The sequence below is a fragment of the Etheostoma cragini genome, chromosome 7 (genome assembly GCF_013103735.1).
Source record: "Etheostoma cragini isolate CJK2018 chromosome 7, CSU_Ecrag_1.0, whole genome shotgun sequence".
NCBI classification, from domain to species: Eukaryota; Metazoa; Chordata; class Actinopteri; order Perciformes; family Percidae; genus Etheostoma; species Etheostoma cragini.
In genome coordinates, this window is record NC_048413.1 from 1,709,723 (window position 1) to 1,723,432 (window position 13,710).

The 13,710-nt window shown below is 42.1% G+C and overlaps 2 protein-coding genes across 6 annotated transcripts; both read right to left on the minus strand.

The window, feature by feature from the left end:
* Positions 1-79: 79 nt before the first annotated feature.
* Positions 80-7,838, minus strand: porcn (porcupine O-acyltransferase). 4 transcript variants are annotated; one of them, XM_034876635.1, is made up of 15 exons: positions 7,646-7,838; positions 6,806-6,943; positions 6,510-6,702; positions 6,363-6,406; positions 6,038-6,219; positions 5,818-5,948; positions 5,704-5,724; positions 5,362-5,376; positions 5,135-5,260; positions 4,948-5,048; positions 4,760-4,836; positions 4,589-4,652; positions 4,296-4,381; positions 2,211-2,321; positions 80-1,957 (listed from the first exon to the last, which is right to left on the minus strand). In XM_034876635.1, exons 2-15 carry the CDS (start codon positions 6,939-6,941, stop codon positions 1,856-1,858), a joined length of 1,389 nt encoding a protein of 462 aa, XP_034732526.1. In that variant the 5' UTR covers positions 6,942-6,943; positions 7,646-7,838; the 3' UTR covers positions 80-1,855. The 4 variants fall into 4 exon arrangements, 3 of the variants coding, with proteins under 3 accessions (XP_034732526.1, XP_034732525.1, XP_034732528.1); XM_034876634.1 differs by having other exon boundaries at positions 6,806-6,948; positions 7,646-7,837; XR_004657268.1 differs by lacking the exon at positions 4,589-4,652 and having other exon boundaries at positions 6,806-6,948.
* Positions 7,839-9,603: 1,765 nt separating this feature from the next.
* On the minus strand, positions 9,604-13,380 carry LOC117948183 (zinc finger protein 568-like). Of its 2 annotated transcripts, none has more exons than XM_034877716.1 (4): positions 13,060-13,380; positions 12,841-12,928; positions 10,641-10,785; positions 9,604-10,513 (listed from the first exon to the last, which is right to left on the minus strand). In XM_034877716.1, exons 1-4 carry the CDS (start codon positions 13,256-13,258, stop codon positions 9,629-9,631), a joined length of 1,317 nt encoding a protein of 438 aa, XP_034733607.1. In that variant the 5' UTR covers positions 13,259-13,380; the 3' UTR covers positions 9,604-9,628. The 2 variants fall into 2 exon arrangements, with proteins under 2 accessions (XP_034733607.1, XP_034733606.1); XM_034877715.1 differs by having other exon boundaries at positions 10,641-10,797; positions 13,060-13,375.
* Between the last annotated feature and the right edge of the window lie 330 nt (positions 13,381-13,710).

Consider the following 13,710-nt stretch of genomic DNA (forward strand, 5'->3'; position numbering starts at 1 on the left):
CTTCTACGTGTCCCTGATGTTCTTACATGTTCACATCTTTTCAGGCTTATTCCCACGTTGAATTGAGCAGACAGCAATCCAGGTTTGATGTAAAAGTTTATAAAAATATCACAGATGTCAGTGCCTTCACATTTACAGGGAGAAAAAGTTGGCTTAAAGTTAGAATAATATTTAAAATACTGTCGGATTGAGTGGTATTTGGTCCTAAGAGACTGAGCGCTGGTTCTCAGGCATGAACAAACATTCAGGCTCTAATCTAAAACACTACATCTTAGTCAAGAAACAAATCCTGTTGACATTCCAGATTTCAGAAAGATATATTAGACAGAACGTGAACACAATCTGATACAGACGCCCATTTGATTCTATCCTCAGGTAATTAGCAGTTACATGAATGCACCATTAAAAGCAACAGTGTAATAAAAATCTGTATTTAAAGATATATTTAATACTGTGAACTTCATAATCGCACCTACTATTGGAAGAGAAGTTGAAACATTTCCCCCTACAATAACGTGTGAAATACCCTAATTCGAAATCTTTATTTTCAATACTGAAGCGTGAAAGAGTTGTACAAATGTAATAAATAAATACTAATAAGACCTTTTCTAAGCAAAGGCAAATAACTACCGTAAATGTAAAGGAAATGATCAGAATAACACAAAACAAAACACAAACCCCATTAGGAAATATCACCACAAAAGTAAGTTCATAGATTTACCGATTCATTTTCTTCATCTAACATTCTCAAAAGGGGAATTCCTTCTGCATTATAATTGCTGCCTCATAACCATAACCTGTGCTCTTATCGTTCAAAAGGAAACTCTGTGTTGTCTTACACATGCTTGAGACCACGTCTGGTGGTGATATTCTACATTGTTCATATTGCCAACAAATCCCATGAAAAGACCCAAACCATTGATTCATTTATTCTCCTGAGCCAAAGTCTCATGCAGCTTATTCTTCTCTGTTAATGACTTCTGCTGTTGTCCAAAATGTATCAACGAGCCACACTGGACCCGGGTGACATGTTCCGTAGGCACTGCATTTTATTTTGTGTCAATCCCACATACACTGTCATGCTGCTACACATAGTACATATATAGATATATATATATATACACAGTAGAGCACAATGTGTATTGTTTCGCTGCTTAAAAAAGATCCAAACAAATGTACCATTTGACTCTTGTTTGAGAAATATTCACTAAACACTAAGTGACCCTAGGTTTAGGAAATAATTCAGCCTTTTTTTATTTTATTAAGTTTATAGAATAGGATTAGGGCTGAGAGCCACAGACAGGCTGGGGAATTCAGAAAGTATTCAGAGACGGGCAAATGTATTGTCTTTCTTTCCATGGGATTTGTTTGATATCTCCATCCTAATCCTTCAAATCTAAAAATATGATTGTAAAACACTTTGAGGTGAGGGGGGGGCGGGGGGGGGGAAACCACATCTTGAGGACGTCTGCCTCGGCCGACCCTGAAAAACCTCGATAGTGTCATGTGTCCACAGAAACGCCTCCACTATGCTGACAGGTATTGATCGCGACTCACAGTAAGACATCGGTAACTGCTGTCACAACATGAGGGTTGACAACTGCGGCTCGGATTAAAAAAGATGCGATACTGAGAAAAGGGAGAGCGGAGCGGGCTATCATTCCATGGATATCAAAACTAGTCCCCGGCAGGTTAGAATAATGGATTACCCAGCCAACATGCGGGCCGTTGGTTTATTGATGTATACAGGTTGAGTCTGTCCTCTTCGGTCTGAGGCAGAATAAAGTCACAGTGCAGAAGTGGAGAACCAACCTTACATCTCTCCTTATTGCTTCACTTTCTCCGTCTCTCGTTATTAGAGAATGAGGCGGTACAATATCCAGCATCCGAATGTGACCCAGTGGCTTGTCCAGCTCAGCTCGGACCACTTCTGAATGGTATGATGGGTTACATCGTCCTGTAGGGGGCAGTACATGCTACGTGAGCTCAACGGGATAATGAATATACACAAATCTTTACTTATTTATAAGGGATTACATTTGTACTCTCTGAACAGAATCTAAAATACATACAGTACTTAGACAAACAATGTATATGACAGTTCAGGCCTCTCCATTAAACTATAAATACGCAGATCCCATAGTGGGCTGCCATTTTTCGAGTAAAGGGTGTATATAGTCGCATACATTCGTCTCAACATGTGACCTTACCTCATCCTCCTCCATGTAGTCGACACTGGAGTTGAACACAGAGCCCAGGTACGTCAGGTGGAGCATCGCCAAAGCGCTGAATGCTATGTTAATCAAATATACCCATAGCTTCTGCAGAGGGAGAATCATCATCATCATCATCATTATGCCTTTTATACATATTTTGCCTTATTGTATTATGTGTGGGTTTTTCTTCTTAAAAAGTCCGGGGAACCTATTCTCTCACTCTGCTTTCTTACACACTTGATGAAGCAGATTACCTAATTGTTTGTGAAATACTAACTTCTCCTACCAAACGTTACACTGTATATTTGTTGTTATTGTGAATATTTAAAGTTATAGAGCAATACTTTAAGGTATCGTTGCCTAATTAGTGACCAGCACTACAGTATGTTACAATCCATGCAGGCTGCTTTGTCTTGGCATAAATCCCTATTCCCCCTCGCTGCTGCTCTCCATGTGTGTAACCAATGTAACATATGGGATTTTTGCTGGGCGCCTGCCAGTCAACTGAAAGCACATGTCAGACCACGGGGGATGCTGTGTTTTAACTTCAGCAGTTCAAATTAAACCTGATCATGTACACACTACTTTAGCAATTCCTTAGATGGATCTTTTTAATGATTAGACCCTTTCTTGTGTTTTCTGGTATGATAGCCAATTTGCCTGCTGAGGACGTTCATCATTATTCTTATTGTAGGCTAAATCAAAGTGGGAATTATAAGGAGCTTAGCTTTCACATTTTCAAATATATGCAGAGTAAAAATAGAAAGCACATTTTTGATGAATGCTAACTAGGCCAGAAGATCTACTGGGTAGGCCCCCTTTGAGCACCTCCTGCTCTGTAAGGAAGTGCCAGCAATGCCAGTGCACTGGCCCTTTGCACAGATGAAATAACTGGAAGAAAACCAGGATCGGTACTGTTCAAGACACCACAGGCCTGTGGTTGGGATAGGCATTTCTATTTGTGCAGTATGAAGCAATAATTGAACAGAAACAAAACTAAAATAAACTATAACTAAACTGAGTATATATAATAAAAACAAGTCACTGAGTAAAGGTTACATTTGTAGTTGCATTTGGGGTTTTTCTTAAAGGAATAGTTTGACATTTTGGGAAATAACTTGAATTGCTTTCTTGCTTATTTACTTTGTTGCTGAGAGGCCGTGACACACCGACCCCATAATCGGCCATTGGACTGTCTGGCGAGGTCGGTGACTCGAGTCTTTTTGGTGTGTTCCGTGCTAGTCGTCCATCAAAAGTGGTCCTGAGGGGGCCGGCGGCCTTCATTTTGGCCGACATGACATGCTCGGCCGAAAGGTGGGCGCTGCCGGCAGTCCGACTCAAATGACCAATCTGATTGGTGGAGGGCTCACCCGGAAACGAGGAGTGGGATCCGCGTGACTACAGTCTCTCCAAATCTGACGAAAATCTTTTAAACTGACCTTGGTCTATCTGAAATGAAGATTCAGCAGCTGCATGGCCTATTTCTCGCTTAAAAGGTTTCCAGAAACACATTTGGGTGAGTAAAATAAAGTAAAATAAGAGATGGAGCCACCATGACAGACTGGCTTTAAATTTCCAGAGAAACCAGACCTATGTGATACGTTTGTCCAATCAGCTGTCGGTTTTCATTTTGTTATTACGTCTTGCCGCTTTGATGTGTACCAAGGTGCTTTTTTGACCAACGCGGGGCGACTGATCAGTCCAACAGCCTTTTCTGCCGTGGGTCGGCCGTTTGGTTGATGTGTCAGCAGCATTAGATGACAAGACAGACAACTCTCATGTCTGTACTCAAAATACAAAGCTGGAGCCAGGAGATTGTTAGCATACCTTAGCATGACAGCTGAAAGCAGGAGAAAACAGTCTGGCTCTGTCCAAAGGTGAAATAGTGGAAATGGTCCAGCACATAACCCGCCCCCCCCCTTAAACCAGCCTTTATGCTAAGCTAAGCAAACGGTGTCCTGGCTCTAGTTTCATATTTGCAAATAAGAGATATATACATGCAGTATATTGTACAACTTCTACTTAAACAAAACCTGCTGATGTAATGATAAAAGAAAAGGAGGAAGAGCAAAGTATTACCTTCTTGTTCCCATGAGTGCAGTTTGCCTGACATTTCTTTGACAGTACACAGGCATTGAAAACGACCGCAAGCCTCTTCCGCAACACTGAGACACAAAACGAGACCAAAGCATTAAAACGGAGCCAGAGGAAGAGTTCCTTTTTTAGCCATGCGAGGTAAATTACAAGCACTGCGGTGAACAGAAACAGTGTGTAATGTGCGGGTGCAATTAGCCATTACTGCAAAGCTAAGCACCTTCTCTAAATGGAAAGGTTCTAATGGGGAGAAGAGACAACATTGGGCTGATCCTCACCGTGCTCAATGTATGTGATGAACCCCAGAGATAGAAGCACTGCACCCAGGTGGAAACTTAAACCCTGCCGGGCACAATGGTTAGAATACAAACAATCCTCTCTTGTTAAAACAGAAACAGTGCAGAGTGCGAGGTATCATTGCTCATGTAGGACGTCAACATGGTACTCACATGCAGAAGGGCGCTGGCTGTATACGTCACCATGATAGCGGAGAACGTGCCCAATTTGAGAGCACTCTTAAAAACATCTGTGGGACGAGAGCATCAGCTTGCTTGAGAGTGTCTGTTTATATGATATGAGATTGAAAATCAAAAACAGCTGATGCCATCAAGCAATCACAGTTAACGTTAGAACTCACAGGTGTGCAGAAAGCGAGACATGGGCAGATTCCAGGACGTTACCACCTCCACCATCGACCGGGGAAACTCTATATTCAGTGGCTTGGATACGGTCATATCCCTACAGAACCAGACATAAAGGGGCCGTTTTAACATGTGAATAAAGACAAATACACCTCATCTTAATACTGCACACGCGATCCTGACCATTTGAGGTTTTCCTTCTCCTCTGTAAAGCCTGCTCCAGCCAGAGTAGTAGTAGTCTCGCTCAAGTAACCGACAAAATAGTTGCTGAAGTGGAAAGACATTGTGTTCTCATACGCCAGCAACCACCTGATGCAATGACATCAAAAGAAGAAGAAACATTGATGTTACATGCAAACGTCAGGTTTATTTGAACCTAATTAATCCTTACACAACACTAAAATACATACTTTGCTGGTGTACCTCTGACAAGCAACCGAATAAAAGGAGAAGGTGTAGCAGTTATTGTTAGTGATTAAATCCATTTAAATGTTTTGTCGACTTGCCATGTGATGTTCTAGGTCGTATGTTATTCAAGATGGTGGAGCAGAGGTGGTAAATGAGAGGGGGAGACGGGTGTCCTGGTGTACATGGCTGCACAGAGAGGGGGTGGAATGATGTGGATACACGCTTGTAGAAAAAGACGTTGCACAAACGGTAAACAGGAAATGAGCATGCATTAAATTATGCAAAATACGTGGAGGGCATGCCTACAAGGTTGAGTATGAGAATCACTGAGGTGAGTTCATTACCTGATTTTCCTTCTCTTTTTGCTGGAAACAAAGCAGAAGAAATCATATAAGCCGTTGTCGATCCAAGCCAGATATTAAACAGGGATGTTGATTTTTTTATTTGTCTCTACTCACCCTCGTAGTAACTTGTCTCCATAGACCGGTATGAAATAAGGGAAAAGGTAGGGCGCCATGCAGTTGGAAACAACAAGGCAGACCTGGCTCTTCACCCAGCTAACAGACACTTTTAAAAACCACGACAAGCTCTGACGAGAAGAAAGAACCAAAGACTTAAACAGGTTTGTCTCTGGATAAATCTTCTAAATACCCCCCAAACCCACACGCACACACTTACCAGCTTACGTCCTTCTAAAGCGTCTTTGTAGCTGTTGAAGCTGATCCAGGGACCAAAGATGACTGTGCCCACAAAGTAAATATAGCCCATGAACTCAATGGGTGACGGCACACTGGCTACGACACCTCTGTCCAGATCGAAGGCCAGGGAGATGGCTTTCATGGCAACCACCATCTGTGAACCTGGTCAGCAGCAACAGCACTTAAGTCACTAGATTCCAACATTAGGCCATTATCAAAGCTGAATAGGAATGTAAAACGAGATTGCTTTCATGCATCAGAAATGTGTCAAAAGTCGCTGCCTACAGAAAACCTTCCTGGCCTACCTCTCATCTTGTGCCAGTTGGTGGTGTCCATCATGTGCAGCTCTCTGATAAAATTGGATAAGAATAGCTTCAGTATTGACGTAGGCCTATAGTTTCTGCCACAGCACTGACTTTGCAAAGTGTTCACTCCAAACGGGACGCTCTTACCCCAGCAGCAGGTAGATGAGCACAGTGATGGAGAGGAAGGTGCCTCGCATGGTGGAGTGGCGGCACAGGAAGAGGAAGAGGTAGCAGAGAAGGCTGAGGAGGACCACCCAGATCATGTGAAGCTCAAAGAACAGGTAGAGAGTGTAGAAACCTCCCGCGACTGTGCCCAGGTGTTTTACAAAAGAGGGGAGCCCTGACGTAGCAAGATAAAGACACGTAGGCGATTATGATGATGCAAGCTATACTGTACAAAGGGTGAATTACACTGAGTGGGCACAAAGTAACCGGACTCTCACCCAAGATCCAGAGAAGCCGACACAGCAGGCAGATAACCAGCAGCTGCCATACTTGCTCTAGGCCCTGCTGGGCTGTGGGCAGCAGGCAGCCATGAGCAAGCTCTTGGAAAAACTTCTGTCGGCTGAATGCTCCCATGACTAGACTATGAAAAAAAGCAGAGGGCAGCCATTTTAACAGCAACAAAAATGCTTTATATATGACCAATATCAGCGTACCTCTAAGGCTATAATGCACCAGTACAGTAAGCATAGCTGACCACTAAACCACACACTCCAAATCCCAGCATGCACAGCATCTCACTACAAATCTTTGCAAATCCATGCAATGGCTATCAAAGTTCTGATGATGTTGAATATGTTCATGCTCGTTTTTGGTATGTAAATGTAGGCCTATTATATGTGAATTTTGCAATGAATGCATCAAACTGGAACGGTCGAAGAAATCTCAACATGCATTTAATGCTGAATTATTTAGAGCTGCAATGGGGAGCCGAGGACTTATTTACAGGGCAGTATGAAGAATAGTAGAGACATGCTATTCTGCAAGGCATGCTCTCTCCGCAATGCAGTCGACCAAGGGGATGAGTCGACTCCCAGCTGCGTTCCTACAACCGCTGCCCTGCCTGCACAGCGTGTTCAGCGCTGGGCGGCTTGCCAGAAAGCAAAGCATCTTGTTAGCTTGTAGGCTAAAGACCGTTAACCTTGCGTCACCTAGCCAGCGGGATTTACAGTCATGCTACCAACGTTCTTGCCAGCCCCCCCCCCCCCCCCCCCCCCCCCGCCAGGAACAGCTCAGCGGACGCCCCGGGCATGTCACTGTTTTCCAGGAGTTAGACTTACCCTTTCTCAGCAGCAGCTGGAGGTTCCACCCCGTGTTTCTACCCGGCTGCCTCCCCGTCCCGTTCCCGTGTGTGCTACCGCTGTGTTTTAAGCGCACTCGGTCCAGATGATGCTTATCTGGATGACTCCCATTGTCACAGCATCAGCACCGCTTGACTGTCATCCAGGCAGCCAGGCGGAATCAGATCAACCAATGAGCAGCTAAGGTCCAGGCGCGTCAGCCAATCATAGCTGCCGTTGGCCATAACTAACGGCCGATTCGGCCAATCAGAATAATCGCGCACCATTACCGGTGTCTTCTGACCAATAGGATGTAACTGCGTGCAGATGGAAGACCGTGGACAGGCATCTGGCTCCGAGATGTGGGACAAGAGGTTTTGGAGGGATGAACTGTGGGTATGAATAATAAAATCAATATACACTTAACCTGCTTTTTTTCTTTTGGGAACATTCTTTGGCCAAAGAACTGAATTCAATTTATATTTTAATAGATAGTGAAATATTTTAAATTGTCCTTAGCATGAAATGTTGAGCTACAGAAACGCCAGTAGTGCTCCATAGCAATGTGACTGCATGTAGTTACTTGTATTTAGTTTTTTTTTAATAAATATGTTAAAACCAAACTTCTGTTTAGTTTGTTTAAACGCTATACTATAATTGTATGTAATGCAAGCAGAAGGTCATACTTTTTAAGGTGAAGTTGTAACTTATGACTTCATTACTAGTTTAAAATCCATTTAGCAATGCTGTACAGATCTGTAACAATTGAGCCGTTTATAAGAACAATGTTTGGGTTGCCAGGTTGTGAAAAAAAAACTTTGGCTGTCTGTCTTTGTCATTAATAAAAGGTAAATGGATCTTTCAATTTAATAATTAATCAATTCTGCAGTTAGAAATGTTAACAGTCACCAATAAAGGGTCATATAGTTACACGTTTGTAAAAGGTCCCATTGTCATTAATAAAGTGCAATTAAGTTGCTGTTTTTCTTGCTGCAGCAGCAATAAACCATCAAGTGTACAAGATGTTGATGATGATGATGTTGGTATCACCACCTGACAACCCAAATGTTGATCTTACAAAACGCTAAGTGATCAATTAAGTTATTACTTAATGATAAGTGTATAAATGGAGCCTTATAAGAGTGTAACATAGCTAGCAAAAACACCAATAAACCTCTGAAATAATCAATATGACCTGTCCAAACAAATAAAACTTCACTACATGGATTGGTTGAGTATGTTCTACTATTGAGCAGCCACCTCGTTGTGTTTTACTTTTACACCGTGTTGTAGTAGTAGAAGTAAAAGTACCCTCTGGGAACCAAAAGTAAAGAGTGACAAAAAGGCCCAACGAACGAAGGCATGAAGGCACCTTAGTGGTATTGTACTGGGGGCTTTTTTGTGCAATGGGATTGTATCGCAGCTTACAGAATATGATGGCCATTTAATGTCATATGACAAACTGACACGGAGGACGGTCCAAGACAAGCAGGAAGACAGTTTTGGGTCAATTTACCACTCTCTCTAGAACCACCAGCTGGACAAATCTGAATGCACTATTAGACACACAGCTTGCATCCATACAACAACAACATTAGTTTGGTTTTAATTGAGTTTTAATGCCCTTGTTACAAGGCCCAAATGCTATGACAGTAGTTATGGCATGAGGCAAAGAAAACATTTTTTGTTATAAAATTGTCATCTATTACTTTATGTGTACGTCCATTGTTGGGAACACGTCTTTGTGGTTCCCGGTAGCTGAGGTACTGAAAACTGAATTGACAATTCTTGTCAGATATGATGCTAGATAATGAGATTCAGGATTTAATAGCAATTAGCTTTTACTCACAATCCAACTGCACAGTCTTACAATCAGTTAAAATTGTTGCTTACTTACAGAACAGTGTTATTAACCAAACAACAGCGGTAAAACAAATGTTACTGAGTAAGTTGTTGTAAGCAATTATTTCCTTTTTCACATGCTCAACGCTCATCAGACGATGGTTCCTCCTTTACAACATTCTTCTTCTCACAATCACTTGGTTTGCTTAAAATATATTCATAATTTCTTTTAACCTCAAGTAATGCTGAGGTGAGGTACTGTGGTGAAAAGAGCTTTAGAGCGGGGGGTAGTTCTGGATGTTTGGGAGGAAGGGACGAGTAGTTTGCAGGATAGCTGTGCAGGTTCCTTGAGAACCTGGGAACTGGCGGAGGTAGATGTGACACAGAAGACGGTTTCAGAAACAACGGTATAGAGATGAGGTCGGCAGTCTGGCTTGGCTCAGGCTTCTCCGGCACATGGCTTTCTGGCATCAAGTGACTGTCGCTGGGGGTGGAATCTTCTTCATACTCGGTTATAGAGTCAGCCAACGGAAGGAATACGATGTGGCTATGGCGCTGGCAGAACAGTACGCCACACTTGGCGCACTTCCTGCCATCTTTGACATGCAACAGTTTATGACGCTTGAGGTTATGGCTCGTAGTGAAAGATCGATCACACATGTTGCATTGAAAGGACGGCTCGAGGACACACTGGTGCTCAGTAAAATCTGCCTGACTTTTAAAATGCTTTTCACAGACTTCACAGATAAAGGAGCTTTCTTCTTCTTCTTCTTCTTCATGCTGCCGTTTGTGTTTCATAAGCTGTGATACACTGGGATAAAACTGACTGCACTGCTCACACTGGTACCCACCTGCTGGTACAAATACATGTTTTAGGCACAAAATGGGACTCCTTTTGTCTAGATTTTGGAAGCCCGGCGGAACTTTAAATGACGGTGATGTCTTGTTTGTGCTGGATGTTATGTGTGATTTGATTGTTGTGGTTTCACTGTCGGTCTCAGCCTCTGTAGTTAATATTTCTCCTTCCTAGGAAACACACATACAGAAGAGTGAATCTTTATGCCTTCCTAATGCAATAACAACACAAAATTAGATATACTGATTTTCTAAAAGCAACAAATGAAAGCAGAAAAAAACAAATAGTGGCTGCTACCGTTGGCCCTGGTGGTGTCTGCATTTCCCCCATCACAACAGAGGACTGGAGGTCCACAGGAGAATCCACTCTGGGTGGACTTGTTTTTTCTTTGGTTTCAGCTGTTTTGTCTGCACGCCGTCGTCTTTTTCTACGACTGTAAAACCTTTGAACAAAACTGAGAAAAAGAATTGTGTCAAATATATCTGCTCGTCAAAGTGGAGTAGTCAAAATTTGCACTTTTCTAATGCAATACAGATGGTGAGCTTTTACAGCTTGTGGTGCAAGAGACATACAGACAGCAAGGCTGAGTGCACTGAAACAGGACCCCTTAACTGAAAGAGTGACAGAGCAGGGACCCGGCACTACAAATATTTTATATATAAAATGAAGTTGCATATTAAACATGGCCTACGATAATGTGTAGGTCAGCCTAAAACCTTTACACATACCTGTTTTAGTGCATAGGTAATACTAAGCTTTTAAAATAATACTAACAATGATGATAGTTACTAACCAACTATCATCAGCTAACAGCTAATTATATTGCAATATATTGTGTTGGATTCATATTAGGGTATTTTTAGTTTCTTGGAAACTTAAAAAAAATTAACAATAATTTGGCGGTCCCCCTGCAGTAACCCTGAGGACCACCCTAGGGGTCCTGGACCCCCTTTTGAAGTTCCCTGCACTAAAACGTTGAAGCAGTTAGCTACTGCACTGCATAATCATCTTTAAACACCTAGGTTTGTTGACCAAAATGAAGCGTAGCGTAAGTTCAGGCAGGTCACGGAGTCAAGCTCGCCTATTATCTCAGCTCATAAGCCAGCCCACCAGCTGATGGCTCAGTTCATTCCCTCTTTTGATTGGATTTCCAAATAATGTGCAGCTCTGCTAGCTCTTGCAACCCACCTCCACCCCAGCTCCTCCTTTAAAATTTGCGTTGTCTGACTTGATCAATGTTGTGTCTCTGTCATTGATCCGGCTCTGTTCTGTACCCTATGTGGATCCTGCACCGCTGCTCTCCCTGCTTAAGGCTTTCCATTCATGCACATGGAAAGGCAGGGAGGTGTGCTTTCTACGTATGCACGTGGAAGCGCGTGGGGGGCCCAGAACAGAGTCATACTGCCAAATACAAATTGCAAATGAATGAATCTATTTTGACAAAGTGGTCCTGACTGAACTGTTTACAATGGCACAAATGTAATATTACATATGTACAGGCATATATACAAAATGACTGAGAAACACAGTGTTTCTGCTTTGTGTATGTTATCTACAGACATGTGCAAGACATATCAATGCCCATCAAAAGGACTGGTGTTGGAAATTAGCTTTTTACACACACATACAGTACACTGGACAATGCTTCTGCAACTGTCAATGCTTCTCTGTACTTGATTCATCATAAAGCAGAATGTGGCCTAATGTAGCTAATGTGGTATATTGTTATAATTTCCTATGCCAAAATTTTAAAAGTGCTTGATTAGCCTGGCTATATTCATTTCATAATCATAAATGAAGCAAAGCAAAGCTGACACCAGACAATCTTTGTAATATTGAAAAATGACTGAAACAATGACTTGATGATCAAAGTGCTTTGTCAATTTGTTCAATAATCAATGAACTAATGGTTTCAGTTCTTCATTAAAACCTTGCAGGGTCAACCTGAGCATCAAAACTAACTAAATGACTTCTCTCAGATGTAGTGTCCCCAGTGGACTTCAGCAATTTTTGTCTTTAAGCCATGGAGTGTTGTTTATGTATTATCTGCTTTAGCTTTTCCAACTTATACAAAGCTATAGTAGCAACAATAATAGTCCATAATGATGTGAAATTGCATATATTTTGGTATTGAAAAAAAATATTATTTTATTTATTTCAAACCCTCTAGGCTAGACTAGCTAGCTATGTCTTGAAGTCAAACGTCCTCCCCTATCAAAAGACAAGGAGCAAGACTTATATTAAGTAATAATAACACAAATGAAAATATGAGTAAGGCTTGGTTGTGTTTTGTTGTTGCTGGTTTGCTAGCTAGTAACGTTAACGTTAGCTAACTAGCTAGCTAGCTAGCTAGCTAGCTAGTTAGGTGCACTGCTAGCGTTAGCCCCATTTCTGTCTCTCTGTATTTATTACTGAGAGTCACACACACTCCACACAATAATAACGTAGATAAACAACTAGCTATCTAACAAAACTAGCTTTCATTTCCATTTCTTACCTTTTCACTTTTTTCTTGGGGGTCTGTTTAGCGTATGTAAACACAGAGGGCACAAAGTCTGGACTGTCGTGGTCCATGGAAGCTTCTTCTAGAAAACATAACCAAACACACGTTTTTAGACAATTTCAGAATCTTCCACACATAGCTATACCTCAACCAATAAGTCAGCTAGCTGGTATGACCTGCTGTAAAATAAAATAAAAAACGTGTTTATCTTACGTGACTTAAAATGAGCGCCACAAATACGAGCATTTCCTTTGAGCTCCTCGGTGCTGCCGTTTGCTTGTTGGATTGCCTGTAACCACAAACGTCTCCGGTTGGCCTGAAACGGTCGAGATCCAGACGGTATTCTGTAAAATTTCAATTGGCTGGTTGAGGACTGTCGATTTTTACAGCCATAGACGCAACAGGACGACATTTTGGATTCAGCTGGTTAATGTTAGCTAGCTTCGGCCAAGGAAGTTCTTAGCAGCAACAACAATGTTCAACTTCCGTTGCCAAGACGCGCGCGCACCCTGATGAAAACCGTTAACGTTAGCTTGGTATGTGAACGCAGCACCGTTTGTTTTAACAACCAACAACCACTATACACAGCACCACTTAACAGTCTGTTGCATTTTACTTTCCAGGTAAAAACGTTGTTGTTGGCGGACTGCTTGATAATTTTTCAAGTTTAACAGCGTAGAAGAGAGTGTTGTTGTGCCTGTCTGTCTCCTGTCTGTCCCTTCTGCCACAGTGTCCACAGCCACACGGTGCACTGAGGCCCCCTGGTGGCGGTGGTGGAAGAAGCACTGACTCAGGTAACCAATTAGCATAGAATGCATTAATATTAACGGTCCATGCTAAGTAACCAGGGTGTAAATTCTCTAC

Bases quoted from the DNA above. Each gene is read 5' to 3' on its own strand.
- porcn (XM_034876635.1), bottom strand. From the start codon at position 6,941: ATGGGAGCATTCAGCCGACAGAAGTTTTTCCAAGAGCTTGCTCATGGC. The intron at 6,407-6,509 runs GTAAGAGCGTCC...CAATTTTATCAG, and splicing joins CTCATCTACCTGCTGCTGGG to AGAGCTGCACATGATGGACA. The intron at 6,220-6,362 runs GTAGGCCAGGAA...GCTGCTGACCAG, and splicing joins CAACTGGCACAAGATGAGAG to GTTCACAGATGGTGGTTGCC.
- LOC117948183 (XM_034877715.1), bottom strand. From the start codon at position 13,258: ATGTCGTCCTGTTGCGTCTATGGCTGTAAAAATCGACAGTCCTCAACC. The intron at 10,798-12,840 runs GTAAGAAATGGA...TCTTTTTCTCAG, and splicing joins CCCAAGAAAAAAGTGAAAAG to TTTTGTTCAAAGGTTTTACA. The intron at 10,514-10,640 runs GTAGCAGCCACT...TGTGTTTCCTAG, and splicing joins AGACACCACCAGGGCCAACG to GAAGGAGAAATATTAACTAC.